Here is a 25,339-nt window from a genome sequence, read left to right on the forward strand (position 1 = left end):
TCCTCTTATTCACCAAAATCTAGATTTATGCTAAAAAAATACTTTCCGAATGGAGGTCACTTCCAAGATGACACGAAGTATTGCTTAAATCTGGATTGTGAACTCTTAGGGACGTGAGAGCTAAAAATAACGTATCGTATATGTTATTAATCTCCCATTGAAGTGTTCTAATAACTTTATCATATAGAAGTTATTAAACTCCCAGTGAAGTATTCTATTATTTGGGTAAATTTACACTTAGGTTCATTTCGGCTAAACAAACTACCCTAAGTCTATGTGGTTTATCCAAGTATAACGCTTATAATGGGATCTCAACTTACGATGCTTATAAAATCAGTTACCAACGCTCAACCTCTCGGTCATAATCCCCAGGTAGGAGGTGTTCCATAAACCGTCAATTTAAGTACCCCCAGCCCTAGACAGGTTTATGAACCAATATGAGTTTGTAAAAAAAAAATTATAGGTTTTAACTATTTAAAATAGGTGGTCAACCTACGTAAGCATGCAACTGTTCTTTGTTATGGATTTTAAATGTCTAACCCAATTTTATAACAACTTATAAAACTTTAGACATACTAAACATCCACAACACATATAAAGGCATTCAATATTTAATATAACATTTATACTAATGGTAGGAATGTATCAGCAACAGTGGAAGCAACAATGGTCATTAAGCACTCTAATTCATTAATTTTGGTAGAATATAAAGCATGCTTTTGCAGAAACAAGTGGGTATCAAGACATACCTTTATAGAACTTCTTCAAAGCTCGATCTCCAGGTGCAAACTTCTCCAAAACTTGTTACAGACCACCTCAAGATCTCCCTCACTATTCTCTTGGTGCTCTAGATTGAGTTGTGGGACTCAAAACAAGCTTGAATCAAGGGAATTTTGAGAAGAGCTCACAGCAGCAATCCAGTTGAAGGACACATTCTTCACCACGAATTTTCAACTAAAATTCTATTGATTGCATGCCTCAAATTCACTCTAATCTCTTCAATATATCACAGACCATCATACAAGGAAGATAGTTGCATGAGATATAGCTCATGCTTGGAGTAATTGAAGACAAAAGAGATGGATCTTGTGTGAGCAACTTCAAAAGTGATAATGGAATAAGCCATAATTCCATTTATGTGTTTTTCATCTTTTTCAACTTTTTCAAAATTGATTTCAAAAATCAATTTCATTTATGAAATTGAAAAAATTATTAATTTTATAAAATTAATTTCAATCAATTTTTCTAATAAAATTAATAAATAATTATTTAAACAATTTAAATAATTCTAATCAATTTAATATCAAATATTAAATTAATTTTTTACACAAATCCACCTTTATATATTTAAATCATATTTAAATATTAATTCTCCTATTCTGTTTAATTCTTAAAATTAAACACATAATTATATCTCATATAATTACTAATTCCCTTAATTCTAATTTGAACGTTTCAAATTAACTTATCATGCTACTTTAGAGCTAATCCATTTACGAGCTAGTAGGGGAACCTCGCGAACTGATGGTTGAATTTTATGAAGTGGAAATTATGGATGATATGTGTTGGTGGATTGCGTTGTGCACTCAAGTTTCCCCAGAGGAATCCAAGTATAAATTCCTCAGAGTTTCCTGATAAGTCCAGGGTCGAACATAGGGACTTGTGAAAATAGTTGCGTTGGAGATTTTTATGAAAACTTGCGGTAACCAGTTGAATAAATAAGTGTTGGGTTGTTGTTGCATTAATGAAAATGATAACCAATGCGGTAGAATTCGAAAAGAGTTGGTAAACGGGAAATACAACGAGTATGCGGTGAACGGGTTGAGAATGGTTTCGGCTAACACTCCCTAGGATGCGTTCATGCCTTGCGATCATGCAACATGCATACAATAATAAACTACCTCTCGGTGTGAATGCCACGACTTCTAAGGCTAGAATGCATGCGATAAATATGCGGTAAGTCTTCAGGGTTTACACATAAACCTCTATCTCTATTTATGCGATGACAACATGACATTCACACAAATATGCGACCACATAATATCATTCCTATTCCTAGGATGCATGCGATGCAAGTTGACAAACATAGCTTATCTCTAAGTCCCTATCTCTTATTTATGGAAGCCTAATCTTGCTCTTTCGAGTCCAGATTCTAACCTAGCTCTCTCGAGACATTAGGTTCTTTCTTTAGATTCTCTCTCGAGTAACTCTAAAAGGGTGTTTTGCACAACATTAAACATGACAATCGCAAGCAATGAACTTCCTAGATCATGTTAGCTTAGTTCCTCTCAACCCATTCAACTAGTTTAGCTACTCATGCATATTAAGAGAGTGAGCAGATGTAGAAATAGAACTTCCATTGAATAGATATAAGATGAAGTACAGAATAACAATGCAAGTATAGTAAAGAGCCTGGAGCAATTTTTTGTTGCCAAGCGTTACACTGTTTCTACTCGTGCTCTAAAGATATTCTCGCTTTCGCGAGAGTCAGCCTGTTCGTTACTCTTACGCCCCAAGGTTCACTCTCGAGCTGCCTTAGACAATCTCCGACATCACCACTCTTCTCTTGCTCTACCGTAAAATGGAAGAGAAAACTATGAACAAAGGTATGAACTTGTAATGGTGATAAGGTAATCGACTGCTTAACCCTTTCTCTGAAGAATGCACTTGGTATTTATAGGGCATCAAAGGTGAAAGGCAACTTCTCTCTCTTGGTTATACAGATGGGAATTCCTGACTGATGCACTGGATAATTGTCACCTATAACGCTAGATGTACTTGTGACCGTTATCGACTGTCAACTTAATTTGGATCCGACTGCCGTCAGCTTTCTGTCCAATTGATCTTAATTGTTCTTTCGTCTGGATGTATCCACCATGTTGCAGTGATTCTTCTTGGGTGAATGTTTACGAGCACAATCAACACAAAGTCTTGCGGTGAAGTTGCATTCGACCATTGTATTCCTATGATCGCAATCTTTGCATTGCGTTAACGCATTATTCTGCACAAAAATATAAAGATCAACTACTCTAATGCATTGGACGCATGCGACCACAATATTATAGAATTTATGCTTAATGGACGCAATTTAACATATTTCATCAACGCAATCCAACATTGTTTAAGGATTTAGCACTATGATATTGTGCATTTTTGCCCGTTATCATGGATCTATAGATCATGGGCTCCAACGATCCGAGATTAATTGGCTAAACTCATTAAACCAAATTAACTCTTATTCTTGAACTAATGAGTCACTCCACTAAAGCCCATAGTTGGACTCCCCTCATTGTAGATATATTATGTCCACATGATTTAACCATAATTAGTAAGTCAGCCCTTCACAGGTTGTTTGTAATAACGACTGAGTCAAATATATGTTTTACCCCTGAGATTACGTCTTGTTCCTCAAGTTCCTACTAATCCTCTAATAAACAACTGGTTTGTGATCCAGTCACTAAACCAAAACTCTCTTGGCCCAGTGAGAGGGTGGGGCCCCTTGTTTAAGACCTGGATTCAGTACTTGAGAGAACAACCTTTCTTCTATCCCTAAATCGGGTAGGCGTGAACTCCATCTTGCACCCTATGTCCCCAGCTATCTATTAGATCTTACCCCTGAAATGGGAGGCTTATTGAGTCGGCGCTATTGAGCCAACCCTCACCTATGCAAATCTAAGAATAATCTCGAATAAACAGAAGTTCATAGTTAGCTCATGATTAAGATCGAGTTACCTATGTCATCTAAGTGAAATAGTCAGTCTTATACAGTAAACAACGTTATAAAGTAAGAGTAACTTATTTTTTGGTTTGATCTTATGCAAACTCATTGCATATGATGCTCCCACTCTTCATGTCATAACACGTATGAATTAGGATTACTTTGTATGTAGCACTTTACAATTCTTTGTAACAACTACAGAGTAGGTTGCATCCAATAGTGTTATCAAAATAAGGCACCCAACCTTATTCATATACTATAGATCATTTTGACTATTTACTCGAACCTGGTTCACTTTTATGTCTCTACATAAAGTTCAAGTACTCATGTAATAGTCATGGGTCAGTTTATTGGATTTAGATTTTCATGTATACAATTTATAAAAGCAATAATAAGTTTATTGAATATAGAAAATGTTTTATCATTTTACAAACTGTGAATTTTAGGACATAAAACCCAACAATTTTGTTCATCAGTAGCGGGGAGAGCTACAACCCAACTAAATAGCTACAAGGTGTTTTAAGAAAACACTAACCACTTTGAAACACTAACCACTTTGAAGTCTATAAAAGGCGCTATTTGCACTTCCCTAAGCATCGAACAATAAGCTCAAGCTACGTAAAAACTCTATTATTTTTTGTTTTTATTTTTCAGTAAACACACCCGAATGACTACTATTCTAATCCTCTTCATCTTTATAATTCTCTTTCGAGTGCTTGTTTCAAAAGAACAAGCACAAAGGCTATTGTTCATCTCGAAATAGAGGATGATCAACCAAATGTGTATATGTGATAAATAATATAAATAAAGGAAGTCTAGTGCAAGTATACACGATTAATAAATAATAAACTTGGGAGTATTTCAAGTATCGGATTTCAAGAGACTAGATGCAATTCAATTTTTTCTTAAACAATATTAGGTGGTAACTTAGTAAAAATAGAAGTGATTTTGGGTAATGTGCAAAATATTAAAGTAAACAGTAGATGGGATTAGGGATTTAAAGTCAAGTTTCAACCAAGAGGCTTTATGCCTTGAGCTACCTGGCCGGTGATAAATACTGATAGACTTCTATCACTGATTAACAATGATAGAAGTTTTAGAAGTCTATCAATATCACTGATATACTTATTTTGTTTAAGGCTTATGTTTAGTGATAAACTTTGTTTGTATTTACATGTAGCCACCTCAATAATTTGAGGCCAAAGAGGCAACCAAAACCTACAGTATGATGATAGACCCTAATAAAAGTATAATTGATATTATTGTTGGGATTGGTGTCCTAATTCTCCTGGTGATCTTGTAGTTTGTAAACACTTTGTACACATTATTATTAATAAAATAAATGTTATTTTATAAGCATTTACTCAAATCCAATAAACTAAGATCCGTGGTTATTTCATGTAACTTAAGCATGTATGTGGAGACATACAAGTGAATCATGCCTTAAGTAATAACCTAAATGGTCTGTAGTAGATGAATAAAGGAGGGATACCTTATCCTGATGACACTACAGATACGACCTGCTTTGTAGATGTTACAAGTGTTGTAAAGTGCTACAAATGGTCTGATCCTGACCATTCATGTAGAGACATGTGAGCATGGGTATCCTATACAAAGAGTTTGTATAAGACCAGACTACGAGATGTTTAGTCTTGTTATATAACGCTGTTAATAATTGAGACTTACATTTCACTAGAATGACCATAGGTGACATGACCTTAATCCTGAGTGAGTTGGAAACTTCTGCTTATGAGGGCAGTCATTTGATTTGTATAGGTGAGAGTGGCAAGATTACCAACTCAACAAGCCTATCATTCTGGGGATTCATCTGATTGGAGAGCTGGGAACTCAGCTACACAAGACGGAATTCACTCCTTCCCCGAAGCAAGGGTAAGTAGATAAATTGCTCCCTTAAGGGTTGATTCCAGGTCTTGAATATAGTGGCCACACCCTCTCCTGGCCCGAGAGGACTTAGTCATAGTAGGACTATGACTTATTGTTCATTAGAGGAATTAGTGGTACTTAAGGAGTTTATATGTAACTACATGGGGAAAAAAACGGTGAATTGGACCTAGTTGTACTTACGAGCGATTTGTGAAGAGTTACCGCACAGTTGATTGGTCATATAGACACAGAAATATATCTATAGTGCAAAGAGTGCAGCTGTCGGTCTTTAGTGGAGTGACCAACAGTTAACGGATGATGGATCTTATGATTAAAGAGTTTAATGAGTTATTCACATACCTTTGAAGCTTCAAGTTACAGGTTCATGAGGTCCCCTTGATAGCTCAATGGGTTCAAGTTGTGAATCAGATTTTGGGTTAATTTGAAGTGTTTAAATTAACAAGAGAAAATTCAATTATATGTGATATAATTGATATGATGTATTAGATACATTAATTGGAGAAATCAATATAAATATGATTTATATTTAATACCATAAAATAGAAAAAGAACTATGGTTAAGTTGGTTATTATATTTATTTATAACATATTAATTATATGATAATTGATTATTATTTTTCTCTAATAGCTGAAATGAGTGGGAGATTATTGGAAGTTTTATGGTAATTGTGAGATAGAAAGAAAAATGGTTTTTCCAACAGTTGATGATTCATTTGGAATAATCTCACAAAAGGCTATCAAGTAAAAGTGTTTTACTAAACGATAGCACAAAGAGCATACACAATCGAGTTACGAGTTTACTATAAGATAGTTACTCGTTTACTCATTGCTACACGATCGAGTAGTAAAGTCTATACGATAGGCTTCCGTTTCTAAACGATCGAGTATTTCGTCTATAACATTCATCTCCCACTTACTCGATCATCTACTCGACTGTCTACCTCATGTTTTCCTCAATCTAAAATCATACAGAGCCCACAACTCCTGGATTCTCACATTAAGAATACCAAGGTAACTCTTGTGGTGGTGTTCTAGTTTTGTTCGAGGATCGGGTTGAACGTGATTGTGATCGAGGTATATCCAATTGTTCGTTGAGATCAATTACTGATTGTTGCGTTCGAATTCTTGCTGTTGAACGAGTTGCTGAACGATCGAGGGATACTTGAAGAAGAGTTCTCCGAAGGTTTGCATATTTTATCCCTTGTTTAGTCTTTTAAAGAAGCATGCTGTAATTTACTGTTTATGCATAATCGTTTATGTTTAGACTGTAATTGTTTGTGTTCATTCTGAATGAGATTTGAAATGATCTGCTTCCACTCATTGGATCTTTATTTAGATTTCCTACAACTGTAATGCCTCACCTTTTCAAAATAAGTTAATTTTTATCAACAGAAATTTAGTTATGGATTTCATCTTGGTTAAGTAATTTGGATTAAGTTGTATTAGACCCCAATAGAAGTATATAAAAGTATGACACTAATAGAATCAAATGTAAATGATTGATAGGCCCTTTTATCAAGACTCTGATATACTATATAACTATTTATGTTTGATAGACTCTAATATACTAATAGACTTCAAGTAACAAATAAATATCTATCAACTCTAGATGTGATAAAATAAAAAAGTCGATTGATTTTGCCATATAATACAATTCCCCTAACTAAAATATATTTAAGTTGTAAAAGAAAAAAGAGAATGTAAAGAAAAAAAATCAGAAGTGAGAAATAAAATAGTTATCAAACAAAATATTATTTCCCTTTTTTCAATAGATAAAGAAACATAAATATTTACCAAATATATACATATTTCCAATATTTAGAAAAAAGAATATTTCTTCATAAAAAAGAAAAAGAAGAAAAACATGAAACATGAGAAAAAAAAGGGGCACTTGTACTCATGGAAAAACTAAAAAGGAAAATTAAGTCCATAATCCAACAATTTAAAGTTTGTAGGAATGATAAAATTAACAAGTCCGATCCAATTAAAATACCCATATGACCAAAATGCCCTCACAATAAAAAATGTGTGATTCCATCTGATTGTCATTTGATTACTATCTGATTGCTATGTGATTACCATCTAATTTGTCAATGATATTGATGATTGTTATTTGATTATCATCAAATTATTATTTGATACTATGTACTTTGTGAGTGTTATTTGATTGTCATCTGGTTGCTATTTAATACCAAGTAATTTGTGCTTGCCATATAATTTCTATGTGATTTCTATTTGATACCAAGTAATTTGTGATTGTGATTATGATGTTTGACAAAAACCAATATTGTGTTATCTGATCATATGAGAGTCATTTGGTTGACATTTGATTATCTTCCATATTTGTCAATGATTAAGTAGTTTATGATATTTATCTGATTTTCATCTTAATACTTTTTTTTTTTTTTTTTTTTATCAATTATTATGTAGTTTCTGATTGCCTTCTTATTACCTTCCATTTATCATCGGTTATTAAGTGTTTCTGACTGCATTCTAATTGTCATATTATTACCATACATTTGTTGTCAATTACTAAATAGTTTCTAATTGCAATTTGATTGTCATCTAATTACCTTACGTTTTTTTGTCAATTCCTAAATAGTTTCTGATTGTCATTTGATTATCTTTCATATATTTTGTTAATTACTAAGACCCCTTCCGATTACCTTCCATTTATCATCAGTTATTCAGTGTTTTTGACTGCAATCTAATTGTCATATTATTACCTTACATTTGTTGTCAATTACTAAATAGTTTCTAATTGCAATCTGATTGCCATCTAATTACCTTACGTTTTTTTGTCAATTACTAAATAGTTTTTGATTGTCATTTGATTATCTTTCATATCTTTTGTCAATTACTAAGACCCCATTTGGTAACCATTTCATTTTTTATTTTTTATTTTTGAAAATTAAGTCTGTTTCCTTCCCATTTCTTACAATGACTTGCATCTTTCTTAAGTACAATGGTTGAATTATTAGTCAAAATTTGACTTGGTTTTTTAGACCATTGGTAACAGGTAGGTAACAAAAAAAAAAAAAAAAAGAAATTTGGAGGTACAAGTTGTGTCTATAGACTTAATTTAAAAAAAAAAAATCAAATGGTTACAAAATAGGGCCTAAGTAATTTCTGATTATCATTTGATTGTCATCTGATTATCATCGGATTACTTTCCAGTTTTTTATCATCTGTTAATTACTTTCTTTTTGATAGAGTACTTTTTTTTTTATTGTCATCGGATTTCTATCTGATACTAAGTAGTTTGCGATCGATATCTAATACTTATTGCTATTTTTTTTTCCATTTTACTGCAATGAAATGAGAAAAATAGGAAGAATAAGGAAAAGGCAAAAAGTAAAAAAGAGAACGATAAATTTCAAGGCAAAAGGAAAAAAACAAAAAGAAAAGAAAACAAAAGGAACAAGGAAAGCATGGAGTAAGTAGTACTGCTAGATTGATTGCTGTTTCACTCATATTTTAGTTTATGTATGTAGTGATTCATGGTGTGATACACTCATTACTTCAAAAATAATTGAGGTATTGTACATGTTGATTACTGTTAGATAGACCCTTGATTCACTCATGTTTTACTTTATGTATTTAGGCATTGATATTTGATACACTTGTTTCTTAAATCTAACATAGTATTGATATACTTTAACAGAATATTTAACAAAAATCATATGACAATCACAGAATACAAGAGTAATCATATGACAATTATAAATCAAATAACAATCGGATGACAATCACAAAGTAAGTTACACTCCTCATCTTCAGCCAAGATATGAATTAAACAAAGCCCAAATCATATCCATATTGACAAATCTATACTCCTCAATCTCTTCGGATCTCAAATAGAATGATTGGTCATGGCCTAAACCAAATTGAACGAGGAAAACTTTTAGTTATAACAAAAAGTTTGCCGATGGAATCGATACAAGGGCAATTCAGAAATAGAGAGGAAACAGAATTTGATATTTGAAAAGTTTGCCGCATCTACAAAATGACTATACGGAAGGCAGGCCTATGAAATTATATTTTAAAATTACCACCTACTGCAAATTCCCAAACAAAAAGGTTATAAAACAGACTGTAAATTTTACTTCTCCAATCAACGGTGGGGGCGCGACCAATTTAAGGCCAGGGAAAAGCGGTGGCGCTCGTGCCAGCCAGTCTGCGTTAACGAATTCCGTTAATTCTCTCTCGTCTACTTCTTCTGCCAACTACCACGAGCTCAACTCCTTCTGTCCTCGAAGATTATCCCCCCAGTCTGCTTCTTCCCCTTTTCCCTCGGTTGTCTGGAGTACAAGCTTACTTTTCTACTCGTTGAAATCCTCTCATGGCTTCAGATGCCGATGAGGAGAATGCTTGGCAAGAGGCTCTACGGAGGATGCTGCCTGCTGGTGCACCGTTACCAGACGAAGAACACCTTGATTACTCAATCGCAGTTGAGTATCGAGGCCCTCCCGTGGCTCACGAGCTACCGAAGATCGATCCACTGGATTTGGAGTCACTTTCTATCCTCTCTCCTTCCGTTGTTCCGATCTCCGACATCTCTTCGATTCCGATTGTTTATCCTATTGCTCCCAGGGTTTCCAGGTTCAATCAGTTAAGAAATGGAGCAGTTCCCCGTAGTCCTGTGGAGAGTCAGAGATCGTCTTCAGTTCCAAAAGTTCAGCTGGAATCACATAATGGCGAACACTCAAAGTTTGGAAATGGTACAGACGAGGCGTTCAGTTCAGAATTGTCTGTTCAGCACTTAAATTCAGAGTCTGCACCTGCTATTGTTGAAGGTAAGCGTGCAAACACTGTTGTAACGTTTGTTACACCGAGAGATTCGGAAGACGACGACGAAGATGTATTTTCCTCTCCCAGGTCGTGTACGACCGATGTGATGACATCCCCGGCCTTATCCCATTCCCGAGAAAAACAATCAAAAAAGAAAGGAATTTGTAGTAGATGTGGGAGAGGGAATCGGTTGAAAGAGAGGGAAGCTTGTTTGGTCTGTGATGCTCAATACTGCAGTAATTGTTTACTTAAGGCAATGGGATCAATGCCAGAGGGTCGGAAGTGCGTGGGCTGTATTGGACGACCGATTGACGAGTTGAAGAGGGCTATATTGGGCAAGTGTTCCAGGATTTTATCAAGAGTGTGTAGCCCTTTGGAGATTAAGCAGATAATGAAAGCTGAGAAGGAATGCCCGGCGAATCAGCTTCGGCCCGAGCAGCTAATTGTGAATGGAAGGCAATTACGTCCGGATGAGTTGGCCGAGATTTTGGGCTGCGCGATCCCTCCGCACAAGTTGAAACCGGGAAGGTATTGGTACGACAAGGACTCGGGGCTTTGGGGAAAGGTGAAAAAAAAACCAATCCATGTTCACCAATTGTCTATCTTCTATTCATCTTCTATTTACTTTTCGTTTGATTTAGGAAGGAGAGAAGCCTGACAGGATAATTAGTTCAAAACTGAATGTTGGAGGTAAGCTTCGGGCGGATGCAAGCAAAGGGAGCACAAAAGTTTTTATAAATGGGCGTGAAATCACAAAGGTTGAGCTTAGAGTACTGAAGGTATCAACTATCACGTGCACGTTAAATTTTCATCAATCACCGCAATAGGAGAGAAAAAAGAAGCAGAGAAAGCATTCCTTAATTTTTTGACTGACAGAGTGTTAAGAAACTAATGTGGGCATGATATACTATTACTCTCTTGTTAAATTTTTCCATAAAAAGAGGAAGAAAATAAGATAAAGGATATATTAGATGAATTAAGAATACTGTCAACCATATCGGCAGAGGATATCCGATCCATGTCATGATACTTGACTAATAATTTATGTTATAACACTGAGACAATATCACTATACTGCATTGGTAATAGAACCTTTAATGGTTTAAGATTTCTCATAGCCTATTGGAAAACCTTTTTGAAATCATCTAAATAGGTCTCATTTTGTAATTTCATTAAATCAATGAAATTTATTGTTTCTTCTCGAAAAGAAAAAAACCCTTTAATGTAAATCCATAAATATGTTATTAACCATTATCATTTGTTGTCAGATGAATTGTGTTTTAATGTTATATGCATATTTTGATTTGTTGTTCGACTATTTCCACAAGGTAATAGACAGGTAAACTAAAGATACAAAAGACAAAAGAAATTTCTTCAACAATAAACAAGATTACAATCAAGTAAAAGACCCAAAAAACCAAACGAAAGTCAAGGAACATCCAAGAATAGCTGAGGATGTCCCACATCAAAGGATTGGGTTGTAGACACCGTGAACAATCAACCCAAAAACCCTAAGTTGATGCTTATGATAAATTTAATTTTATCAATACTTCAACACTCTCCCTCACTTGGGAATTTGGACATTGTAGAAAGTCCAACAAGTAAAAATTAATGTTAATTGGGGAGGAAATAAGAGATTAAGCAAGTAAGAGACTTGGAAAATCACCTAGTCAACCTAAGTTGAAGTACCTTTTTGTTAATCCATTTGGGCTCTACTAAGTAAAAATTCTTATTTTCGGTTATTTGGCAGTTGTATTACATGGCTATTTTTACATTCTTGCATTAATGAATGACACAAATTTATTTACCCTCACTCTTTAACATGATATCAGATATAATTTTTTTCTCTTTGGAGTTTCCTATGCATCCCTCAATACAATTTCATGGCTTCTTCTGAAACTCCAAACCTTAGTAATTCTTCTTCATCTTCCACGATTCAACCTCTAAATCAATCCATTGAATATGGTTCTCGTTTTTTATTTACTCAGAGAGTTGAATTACACTAGTTGGAGTCGTGCGATGTAACGACCCGACTTTTCTAACCTTTACTAAAGGGTCACTACTACATGTATGCATAAACTTGAAAGCAAACCTTTGCAACTTATGCAATAGAATCAAACCTTTTTTTTCTTTTATAAAATAAAGAATTTCAACAAGATAAATGTTCAGAAACCTCATAACCTTTGCTCGGGATACCCTAACACCAGTTCAAAATAAACAAAATAAATAAATGAATAAAAACAATCAAAGAGTTCAATCGTTTGACTGCTAAAACTAGAACATGAAAGACATGGGAAAAACATATGCGGAAGCGTTGGTCTAGTCCCTTAGGCACGGTCACAGATTCTTCTTGTCATTTGCCGATCTATCCTTGCCTTTACTTGAAAAACATAACATAGGAAAGGATGAGTATAAAATACTCAGTAAGTAACCTCACTACCATGGTCAGGCTATGCATGTATGTCTAATAGATGCAACATACTAGTGGGACTTGCATGCAATCAACTAATCCTGGGTGGCCATCCAGTGAGCGATTTAACCCATCCTAACACGATTAACAAGATGTAAACACAATATCATCACTAGTAAACACAATATCATCAACATATATGACTAACAAGATGGCACCATCCTCAGATATCTTAAAAAAGACTGAATGATCTAACATGCTCTTCCGCATTCCAAAGCTTTCAATCACATGACTAAATTTACCAAACCAAGCCCGTGGACTTTGCTTTAATCTATACAAAAATTTACGAAGGCGACACACCGTTCTATTCTCCCCTTGAGCAACAAATCCTGGTGGTTGCTCCATATACACTTCTTCTTAAAGATCACCATGAAGAAATGTATTTTTAATATCAAGCTGATGTTAAGGCCAACGATTGATTGAAGCTAATGAAATAAACAACCTCACAGATGCTATTTTTGCTATTGGAAAAAATGTATCATCATAGTCAACGCCATAAGTTTGTGCATAGCCTTTCGCTACAAGGAGTGCTTTTAACCGAGCAACAGAACTATTAGGATTGACTTTAACCGCAAATATCCATTTGCAACCGATAGCCTTCTTTCTTGCAGGAAGAGAAACTAAATCCCAAGTACAATTATTATCTAAGGCAGTCATCTCCTCCACCATTGTGGCACACCAACCAGGATGAGACAAAGCTTCATGAACAGTTCTAGGGATGGATACACCCTAAGGATGCAATGAATGAACATGTGGAAGACGACCAATGGACTCTAAAGATGCAATGAATGAACATGCGGAAGACGGCCAATGGTTATATGAAACAAAAGAGGAATGTTAAAAAACTGTGATATTAGGAGAGATGAGATATTTATTTAGACTAGGACAATAACACCGATACCCCTTTTGAACACGGGAATAACCATGGAAACTACATTTTAAGGACTTTGGATCTAGCTTGGTATGTTGAGGCCGAACATCCTGAACAAAGTAGTCACAACCAAAGATTGTGGAATGGGAAACAAATGTTGTTTGGGGCATAAAGTACGAAAAGGTATCTCACCCTTATAAATGGAAAAGGGCATGCAATTTATTAAGAAACAAGCTGTGGAAACAACATACATGCATTTGAAACATCAAAGCTCTGGCTGTCTTAAGGAGATGGCGATTCTTTCATTCTACAACCCCATTTTGAGATGGAGTATCGACACAGATGAAGAATGCCATGGGCATCTAAATAAGACTCGGGTGCATGAGAGAAATATTCCTTAACATTATCACTCCGTAAGATTTTAAGAGCACCACTAAACTGAGTTCGAATTTCAGCATGGAAGTTATGAAAATGAGAAAGTAACTCAGAACGATTTTTCATTAAATATAACCACGTCACACGAGAATAGTCATCGAAAAATGTAACAAAATACCGAAAATCTCTTTTGGACTCTATAGGACATGGACCCCAAACATCAGAATGGACTAATTCAAATGGAACACTAGTTCGTTTATTGACTTAAGGATACAAACTCAAATGATAAAGTTTTGCAAACTGACATGACTCACAATCTAAAGAAGACAAATGTTGAAGCTGGGGACGAAGACTCTTCAACATGGAGATAGACGGATGACCCAAACGACAATGTTCTTCAAAGGGAGACGACACATTGGAGCATGTGATGGCTATAGGTATTTGTGGTTCAAAGATGTAAAGACTTCCAAATTCACGCCCTTTACCAATAGTTTGCTTCATCGTATAATCATGAAATAAACAATAAACAGGAAAAAAGGAGACACAACAATGAAGATCACGAGTGAGTTTACTGACCGAAATTAAATTAAAAGAGAAATGTGGTAAATTTAAAATTGATGACAAAGAAATTGATTCAATAAGATGGACGGTTTCTGATCCTAAAATAGGAGTGGAGGTTCCATTAGCTATAGTAACATTAGGTGAAGAGGTAGATGTACAAAGGTTAGAGAATAAATTGGGGTTACTTGTTGTATGGTCTGTAGCGCCAGAGTCAATGACCCATTTCAAAGTGGAGGAAAGAAGATATGTTACTTGTTTTTGTGATGGCCATAATAGGAGTAGAAGGTGATGCTGTCAATGACTCTTGATACTGTTGAAATTTAGCAAACTTCTGTGTAGAAATTGTAATTGACTTGTCAAGATTATCAGGAGTAGAAGTGACAAGTGTAGATGGCACCCTCTGACCCTTATTCATTAATCTTTTGCATTCACATTTCATATGGCCAGGTTTATGATAGTAATAGCAAACAACACCTCCTGAATTTGATTGTTGGTTATTAGGATGACCTTTGGAGCTGCTATTTGATTCAACCCCTTATTACCTTTATAATTATTTGTGCACCCAATCAAAGCGCTGCTTGAATCAGATGACATAATTGCTCGTGGTTTCTATGTATGGAGTATTCAAGTATAAGCTTCTTCCAAAGATGAGATGTTTGAGCTTGACAACACTGGATCTTTGACCGTCTCATATTTAGGTGCAAGACCAACTAAAAAACTCATGATAAAAAACTTTTCACATTGAGCCATTAGAACTTTTGAACCCGTGCTAATTGGCATCAAGGCATTGAATTCCGCACATGTATTTTTGACCTCCATAAAGTAGCTTGTAAAGGATTTCTCTTCTTGATCAGATTGGTATAGAATCTTACAGACGTCAAATACCTTATTAATATTCCAATAGTTCCTTGACCGATTCGTAGTGTTTGACTAATTCAACGATTTCACTGTTTATAGAATTCTTGATTTGTAGAAGCATTCTTGAATCGTCCCAATACCAAATCTTTTTAGTAGCATTAGTTGGTGGCTCTTCCACGATGTGATCATCCATTTCAATGCTCTTAATAAAGTGACAAAGATTTGATCTCCATGAATAGTAATTATATCCATTCAACTTGTGTTCAGTTACTTTTGACACCATAGGAACCATCACATGATTATTGGTTTCTTATCATACATTACCTAAAAAAACAAAGAAACAATGGAGAGAAGTGAAGCAAACCCTAATTTACTGAAGAGATGTTTTTTTCCTTCAATGAACCACAAACAGTGAGTATGTAGCCCAAGCAAACACACCACCAAGGAGAGTCAACAAAACCGAGGAAACCCACAGAAGACGAACCGGGACTGGCGGGCACTTGTCTACACGCGTCGATGCATGGATCGATGGCAGAAGGAAAAGGCGATGTGTGAGGCCCACGTGCTGGTCAGATGGATGTTGGACTTTGGGGTTCAGTAAATCAGAGATTGGGCTCCTCGATGGACTGGGCGGACGACCCTCCCTCTATCCGACGGCGGTAACGACTGACTACGAACAAACCAAAGACGGTGGTGATAAGCAAAAGTATAAACTCACTTCTCCACAAAACCTTAGATGAACACAAATGGGTTCTAAATTCTCAAACCCTAAGGCTCACAAAACCTTATTTCTTTTTTTTTTTTCTTTTTTGTTTAGAACGCTCTGATACCATGTAAAACTCTTAGGTTTGAGAGAATTAGAATACATAATTCCATTCACTAAAGATATGAATATATAGAAGTGTACAAGAGTGACCAAAGAAGGAAAGCATAAAAAAGGAAAATATAACAAGATATTTACAATAATGGAAGACCCTAACAATAGAACTATAACGGTTTGGAATTAACTTGTTGCTGTAAAGGCATTCTATTGTCTTAGACACGTTATGTTCTTCAGCTTCTCGAGGATACCAGTCTTTTGTCTTTCAAGCCAGCTTCTCTACTAATGGATCCAAATCTCAAGCTTTAGTCTGATATAGGCTTTTATTAGAGAATCCTTCTGTTTATTGCGACTCATTGGGTGCCTTTTATACTTAACTATATCGAGGCCAGACATTCCTTTTGCAGTACACAAGTTAAGCCAGTTTGTTGCTAATTCTCAACAAACCCCATTTTTCTACTACTTAGTTTGCATTATCTAAATGGGACTTTTGGATAGGCTATTTTTCTGTCAACTTCCTCTTCTTTTCAGGCGAATGCCTTTGTTGATGCAAATTGGGCATCTTGTTTTAATACACGCAAGGGTACTTCAGGTTTTTGTATCTTTTTGGATGAGTCCCTTGTCTCATGAAAAGCCAAAAAGCAAACCACGGTAATAAGGACTCAAGTTCAGGAGGGGTACATGATTGAACGATATCACATCTGAATAAGAGGGATCCTGAAAACATGAAAGTGTAGTTAAGAAAGATTTAAAAGAACTAAAAGATACTACATATACCTATAAGATGCACCTTCCTTTTTGGTGGCTCAATTATAAGAACTGCAAAGTTAAACGTGCTTAGTTTGGAGCAATCCTATGTTGGGTACCCTCTTGAGATATTTCCTAGGATGCATGCGAGTGAAGACAAAGTATGCTGAAAGGACCAGTGTTGGTTTGGGGGGACAACTTTCACTTCTAAAAAGCATTCAAGGCAAGTGAGGATGACGTAGCTAGGTCGCAGGAGAATGTCGGGGCCATCAGGGACCAAATCTGGATTTCGAATCTTGGTATGAATCCTGGTCCTGGGGCATTACAGATAGTATCAGAGAGGAACCTCTCCCAGTAAGATGTGGTTCGAGAACGAACCAAGCGGAAGTTGGTGGGCATATAACGACCTGAGTTCAGGAGGGGTACATGATTAAACCGATATCACATCCAAATGAGAGGGATCCTGAGGACACGAAAGTATAGTTAAGAAAGGTTTAAAAGAATTAAAAGTTACTACCTATACCAATAAGATGCACCTTCCTTTTCGGTGACTCAATCATAAGAACTCCAAACTTAAGCGTGCTTAGTTTGGAGCAAGCCTATGTTGGCTGACCTCCTGGGATATTTCCTAGGATGCATGTGAGTGAGGACAAAGCATGCTGAAAAGACCATTGTTGGTTTGTGGGGACAACTTTCACTTCTAAAAAGCATCAAGGCAAGTGAGGATGACGTAGTCAGGTCGTAGGGGATGCAGGGGAATGTCGGGGTCATCAGGGGCCGAATTCGGATGCCAAATCCTGGGCCTGGGGCGTTACATCGATTTCGAGATCTTCATTAGAGGCTCAATACCGAGCTGGTGATTGGCTGCCATCATTGGTGAAATTATTTGGTGTCATGGGATTTGAATGTTGAAGTATTGTCACCTACTTTGATCTATTGTGACAATCAATTGGCTATTCACATTGCCTCTAATCCAGTTTTCCATAAATGGACAAAACATATTGAGCTCGGTAGTCACTTTGTTTGCGATCGCATTGTTTTTTTTTTTTTGGTCTTTTTTAACAAGAAACAAAACCTCTTCATTAAGATAATGAAATGAGGCTAATGTTCAAAGTACAAAAACTGAGGATCAGCAGATGCACTCAGACATTTCATCTCAACTAGGTTGACACCCTCTTAGCGCCTTTATCATTTCCAAAAAGAAACTAGTACAAATCCACTAGGCTCAAGGAACAGCTCAGCCAAAAGTGACACAAATATAAGGGAAAGTAAAACTTACGAGAGTTCTTGAAAGATCAATATAATAATAGACCCGAATCCTTTCCAGCACAACATAATACTCGAACAACCCATAACCAAAAACAAAACAAAATAAAATAAAGCAGTAGATCTGAGAAACTGATGCATTTGTCTTCAAACTCCTAGCTAGAGGTGTGGATGAAAGCAAGCCAATTCAAGCTAATCTTGTGCGAAGTACTTTGAGAGAGAGCACCACAATGAAGCATTAAGCCGTGTTGACTCAAAACGAACAAAACAAGGAGTTTCCTTGTCATGGAACACTCTTTGGTTTCTTTCAAACCATAATTCAACAATCCGACGAACTGGATCAATACGACACCAATGATGATATGGATTTTGTCAACAATGAGGAGGCGCTTTCACTCCATTATTCCACAAAAGATTTGGAATTTTCTTTAAATTTGGCCCTACTAGAATCTGCTGCACATTCTCTCTGAAGTCATTACCAAAAACCCAGCAAATATTAAAGCACTTGAAGAGGGATCTCCAACAGTTACTTGCATAGGTGCAGTCAAAGAATAAATGCTGAAGAACCTCCCCTTCAGCTTTGCATAAGGCACACCAATTAGGAGATAAACTGTGAGAAGGCAGTTTCTCTTGTAGAGCAGAAGAGCAATTGAGCAGCCCAAACAGCATGATCCAAACTATAATATTCACTCTCCGAGGACTCCTGGACTTCCATAAAGCTTTCTTTATACTATTTTCAAGAGGGGAAGCCAAAGAAAGGTGCTTAACTAGTGATTTAACTGAAAAATAACCATTAGCTTCAAGAGACAATGAACAAATATCTTGGCAATTCCCTTACCTTCTTCTTAGAGACAATGCTCAACACATTTTGAAACTCTATAATCTCTTCTTTCTTTTAAAAGTCCTGAAAGTGATGGACCAAGAGGAAGTGGAATGATGAAGTCAAGCTGTTGCCCATTTAGTTTCCATTGGAGACATTTTTGCAAGGCCTTACCCCTTTCTACTTTTAGTTCTCTTTTATCCTAGATGGGTGTTCTAAATGTGTTTGACCCATCTTGAGAGGTAGCATTAAGTAAAAATGTTATTGCTTTACTTTCTTACTTTCCATTGTTTGACAGTTGTATCACGTGGCTATTTATACAGCCTTGCATTAATGAATGAGTATGCAAGTTTATTAACTCTCACTCTTAACAGGCTCTCCTACTTTAACTTTAACAGGCTCTCAATCACAATTTCATTATCAATGAAATTATGATTGAAAATTTCTCACTAAAAAAAAAAAAAACTTAACAGGCTCTCCTACTTTAGCTTTTCATCCTTGGTAGTGAAAAAGAGATTGCATTTTTGTATTGGGTTTATCTGTGAGTATGGGGGAGGAGCGGACATTATTGTGCTTTTTCTGTTGAAAATGTCCGTTCTTTGCTCTTACTGTCTCTTTTTCTTTCAGTTGGCTAATGTGCAGTGTCCTCGAGATACTCATTTCTGGGTGTACGATGATGGATCTTATGAGGAAGAGGGTCAAAATAATATTAAAGGAAACATATGGGGAAAGGTTCTATCATTTGCATCGACCTTTTGGTTTTAATTGCAGTAAAGACTTATCATGCTGATTATATAATGACTATTGGTAGGCAGGCATCGACCCGCTTGCTGTGTTCGTTATTTTCACTTCCAGTACCTCCCGGCAATCTCCATGGAGCCAAAGAAGATCCAACCACCATATCTGGCAGGTCTGGTTTGGAGCATGGGAGAATTGATAAGCTTCTCTTGTTTGGGATTGAAGGATCTGGAACTAGCACTTTGTTTAAGCAGGCACGTGCCACATTATTTCTTTTTACCCTCAATTAAGCATTACTTTAGTTTCCAGAATTGCTCCCATTTCATTTCATTTCCGATTCTGATGCCATCTTCAGCGGCACAGAAACTTATTATGATTTGATCTTGATGTGAAGTGCATATAAGCTGACCCTAGACACATAAGGTTGTAGAAAATAGTACTAATAAAAAATATTGATGATTTGTTTGTTTTGCTTAATCATCGAGTCAACTTTTCATGGTAAATTTCATACATCAATAAAATTTGTTTCTTATCATAAAAAAAGAATTTTTCATGGTAAATTATGATTTGGACGTCCTCTAATTCAGTGAAAGTCCATTCTTTCTTGGTATTTTTTATTTGGAATTTCATAGCATCTTTTTAATACTCAAGGTATCTTCTGCCCCGTTTCTATGGAACAGGCCAAATTTTTATACGGGAACAAGTTCACTCCAGAAGAGCTTCAGAATATAAAGCTTATGATCCAAAGCAATATATATAAGTATCTTAGTACTTTGCTCGAAGGCCGGGAGCGGTTTGAAGAAGAAGCTATTATTGAGAAGGAAACTGGAGCGGCTGTAGAAGAGAAATTGGATGCTGAAAAGGATGCTGCAGGTCTGGGATTGCTTATAAATTTCCGTTTGTTAATTAGAAGCCTTTCAGTTTCCACATTGAAAAGAATTTAACTCCCTTTTCTGTCACTATAATAAAAAGAGACCCACAATTTTTTTTTTTTAATTAAAAAAAAGGAAACTGACACTTTTCATTAAGTAAATGAAAAGAGTCTAATGCTCAAGATACAATAAATTCTAAGCAAAAAGATAAATCAAACCTTAGAGACATAAAAGCTCCAAAAACATAGCCAAAACAACATAACAGAGAAAACAAACAACCACTTATAAGCAGGACCTAGCTAGATCAACCGTGATGCGTGACGGTACTAGACGATTGGCATTTATATTTTTTGGTTAGTGATAAACCATTTATAGCACGTTCCCTACAAATAAAATATGTTGAATGGATTTATTCATGATAGTGCTATTCGATGGTTTTATTTTTAATTAACCCCAGAATTGCAGAGTAGAATTTGTTGATTTATCTCTAAAATTTCTTGTGGGATGATACTTCATTATTCTGCAAAGACATCATGGATCCAGCAGTTTAGGTAAGCAAGCAAGGGGTCAAATTGTGGGGATGACATTTACATATTGTAGCAATCTTTAATAGTATGTGCGAAAGGTTCTTGCTGTACTATTTAACCTGTATTTAGATGAAATCATTAATCGATTTCACTCATGCAGTTGACTTGGATGGTGCCACATCATTGATTAGTCTGTATATTATTTTGGTTGTGGCATCTACTACATCTGTGCTGTGAGTGAACTAGTGGCTGAGCAGTTTCGATGGGTACTAATTTCTCTCGGAACATGCAGAATTGAAGGTTGCACAAAGCTGAATGATATGAAAAGGAATATTATAGTGATTCTGCACAAGGAATTAGATTGAGGGGTGTTGATACTCCAATGAAATTTGATCAGCACGTTGGTCACCTTGAGGCCCAACTGTCCAAGAAAGACAGTAAGAATTAGGAAAGATCATGAAGTTCGAGTTCGATGAACTATGGGTAATTTCAAGACTTATTGCACATAATGATTGGAAGAAAATAGCAGTGGTTTTGGAAGATCATTTCAAAACCAAAGTGTTAATCAATCCATTCCTTAGGCTTTGATTAAAGTTGTCAATGGAAACTTAGCCAATTTTATTAAATCTCCAGGAAAATGGACGGCTTTTGAGGATTTTCATTTGCATTTTGAAAAATGGAATAGCAGAATGTCATCCAAGATTTATAAAGGGATACAGGGGGTTGGATTTTAAATTTTTTTTGTAAAGGAAACGATACTTTTCATTGATAAAATGAAAAGAGACTAATGCTCAAAGGACAAGGAAACCAAACTAAATTACCAAAAATACCAAAAGGAATACAAGGAAAAGAGGACAAAGTAGGAGAGGAAATCAATCCAGAACACAACGTGAAGAGTCTTGAACCTGAGTTCAAACAAAGTGAGCAAGCCAAGGAAAAGACTTGTATAAACAGCTGAACTCTTTCAAACCCAAAGCTTTAGCAGAACTTAAATGCCAACTAATCTTGAGAACATGCACACAAAACAGAGATGCTGCCAAGACTATGTAATCAAACAAAAGAAGAGGGCAGGAAGCTAGAGAATGAAGAACCCGAAAGATATCACAATAGCCTTCACTATCTTCGAAAAGACATATTCCTTGAACGTGTAGCTTCAACCCAAAGGTCTGCAAACAAAACAATGTGCAAAGGAACATTCTAAAGGACCTTAACCCACTTTACACAATTGAAGACAATTTTAATCCTTTTGATCTCCTATCTCATCTGGAAGGCTTGCTCTCTCTTCTCTCCTCCCATCCTTTCCTCAGTTTCCTGATAGCCCTCCTCCGTCTCTGATCATTTTTCTGGCAGCATCTTCTTCATCTTGGCTCTCTTTGCAATCTTTTATAATCCTTGTAGCAATGGAAATCAAGAGTTGCAGTATTGATAAGAACCTCTTATGTTCTTGGTATAATGGTAATGGATTCTTTGTGGCAGACTTGAACAAGAATCAAAAAGCTTTCCTTTCTTTTTTTTTGGAAAGGAAAATGACCTTTATCATTCATTAAAAGAGAGTACAGGAGTTGTGTACTTGAAAATAAAGGCAAAATACAAAACCAAAACCAAAACCAAAGGATCAGCAGATGCACCCGGGCATCTCAACTAGGTTGACACCCCCATAGTGCCCTCATCATATCCAACGTTACAGAGGGAACCTTATAAAGCTACCAATAAGGTTAAGAACTATGAAACGAGAACATTCAGAAGCTTTACAAACTGAAGCTACAAAATTCCGAGAACAAAACAAAAAACAACAAATACAACAAAAGTGACAAAAATACTGAAAATTCGAACACACGAATTTGAAGAGCCGTCCATTGACTTTTGAAGCTAGTTTTCCAGTTGAATGAATGCCTGCCAGTTTAAACTTATATCTTGTAGGGAGTAAGCTTCAAAACACTTAGAAAGGGAGCACCAAAGAGAAGCATTAAGCTTTGCCGCCTCAAACCGAGCAAACCAAGGAATTTCCTTATCGTTGAACACTCTTTGGTTCCTTTCAAACCAAATCTCAGCCAGCACTGCTTTTGTTCCATTAATCCATAGGAAATTTGAGCTTTTCTTGAGGGCTGGCCCAGAAAGTGGCTGCTGTACGTTGCTTTTGAAGGAGCTGTCAAAGACCCAAGAAGTGGTGAAGCAATTGAAAAGTGCTCTCCAACAATTTGTGGCGAAAATATAATCGAAGAAAAGGTGTTGAAGGTCTTCCTTGGCTGATTTGCAGAGGGCACACCAATTGGGGGAGATATAAAGGGAGGGCAGCTTCTGTTGTAACACAGAGGAGCAATTAAGAGCTCCGAAAAGCATTATCCACACTGTTATATTAACTCGCCTAGGACTGTTGGACTTCCAAAGAGCTTTTTGAAGGTAAGGTGAGAGTGGTGAGGCCAATGAGAGGTGGTTTACCAGTGATTTAACTGAGAAGGAGCCATTAGCTTCTAGGGACCAAATGCGAGTATCTTGTCTAATATTAACTTCTTTCTTGACCACCAAGGTTAATAAATTTTGGAACTCTAAAATCTCTTCTTCCTTTAAGAATCTTTTGAAGTTGATGGATCATGAAGAAGTGTGAAAATCCCAATGGTTTGAGATTGAACCGTTTGGGTTGGTGGTTAAACCAAACAAGGTAGGGAATCTGTCTTTAAGAGGAGTATACTCCAGCCAAGGGTCTTGCCAAAACGAAATTCTGTTTCCATTTCCCAATTTAAAGGTTGCCAATACCTCAACTTTCATCTATGCTCTTGAAATGCTGATCCAAGGGCTGCGAAGGCTACAATGTACCTTACCGGAAGTGTGCCATCCAAAGAGGCTGCTGCCATGAATACTCGTGATAACTTGTCTCCACAAGGAGGTTTGTTCTTGCATAAACCGCCAGCCCCATTTGGCTAAAAGGGCCAAGTTCCTAGCCTTCAAACCTCCTAGCCCAAGTCCCCCATCTTCTTGTTTTTTAGATACAAACTCCCATTTCGAAAGGTGGTTTATCTTACCACCTTTGTGACCTTCCCAGAAGAAATTTCTTATGGTTCTTTCTAAGGCTGAAACCACTTTTTCAGGCATCAGAAAAGAGGACATATAGTAGATTGGTAGATTAGAGAGGACTGATTTGCAAAGAGTAACTCTTCCTCCCCTTGATAAATTATATCTTCTCCACTTGTCAAGTTTCTTATGCACCTTGTCTATAACCGACTGCCAAAACTCCACTTTTTTTGGATGTCCCCCAAGGGGGAGGCCCAAATATAAGAAAGGAAGGTGTGCTAGTTGACAATTCAGCCTTGAAGCTACTGCCCTCAACTTGAATTCTTCTATATTAATCCCACAAATGGCAGATTTTTCCCAATTAACCTTCTGCCGGGAACACCACTCAAAAATTGCAATGGATTTTCTAAGAATATCTAGCATGTCATCTTCATACTTACAAAATAGCAAAGTATCATTAGCAAATTGAAGAATGGAGATCTGAACTTTGTTTTTTCCAACCACAAAGCCTTCATACAAGCCTTTTTCCCGGGTTCTGTCAACCAACACGCTTAGCAAATCACTAACCAAAAGGAAAAGAAAGGGAGAGAGGTGTCTCCTTGTCTAATTCCCCTTGTGTCTTTAATTCTACCTCTTGGTCTTCCTTTTATGAAGATGGAGAACATTGGATTAGAAATACAACCCATAATCTAAGAAATCCTTTTGGGGTGGAAGTTTCTTCCATGAAGGATTTTTTCAAGAAACTCCCAATCTACTTTGTCAAAGGCTTTTTCAAGATCGAGTTTCAGAATCCAATCTTTCCTCTTCTTGCTTCTGTAGTCTTCTACTGCCTCATTTGTTATTAGAATCGGGTCAAGGATTTGCCTACCTTCAATGAATGCACTTTGAGTTGGGCCTATTAAGCTAGGCGTGATTTGTCTTTCCGCAAGAACTTTGGCTATAATCTTATAGACTATAGTAGATAAACTAATGGGTCTGAAGTCTTTCACTG

The 25,339-nt window shown here is 36.3% G+C and overlaps 1 protein-coding gene across 1 annotated transcript in view; it reads left to right on the forward strand.

The window, feature by feature from the left end:
• Positions 1-9,741: 9,741 nt before the first annotated feature.
• LOC120083082 (extra-large guanine nucleotide-binding protein 3-like) overlaps positions 9,742-25,339 on the forward strand; it is a 30,698-nt gene continuing 15,100 nt past the window's right edge. Inside the window, exons 1-5 of the mRNA XM_039038621.1 lie at positions 9,742-10,979; positions 11,056-11,193; positions 19,830-19,934; positions 20,018-20,194; positions 20,621-20,813. Of these exons, the coding sequence (XP_038894549.1) occupies positions 9,966-10,979; positions 11,056-11,193; positions 19,830-19,934; positions 20,018-20,194; positions 20,621-20,813 (1,627 nt within the window). The 5' untranslated portion in view covers positions 9,742-9,965. The remainder of the gene's footprint in view (positions 10,980-11,055; positions 11,194-19,829; positions 19,935-20,017; positions 20,195-20,620; positions 20,814-25,339) is intronic.

This window comes from Benincasa hispida, chromosome 8 (assembly GCF_009727055.1).
Source record: "Benincasa hispida cultivar B227 chromosome 8, ASM972705v1, whole genome shotgun sequence".
NCBI classification, from domain to species: domain Eukaryota; kingdom Viridiplantae; phylum Streptophyta; class Magnoliopsida; order Cucurbitales; family Cucurbitaceae; genus Benincasa; species Benincasa hispida.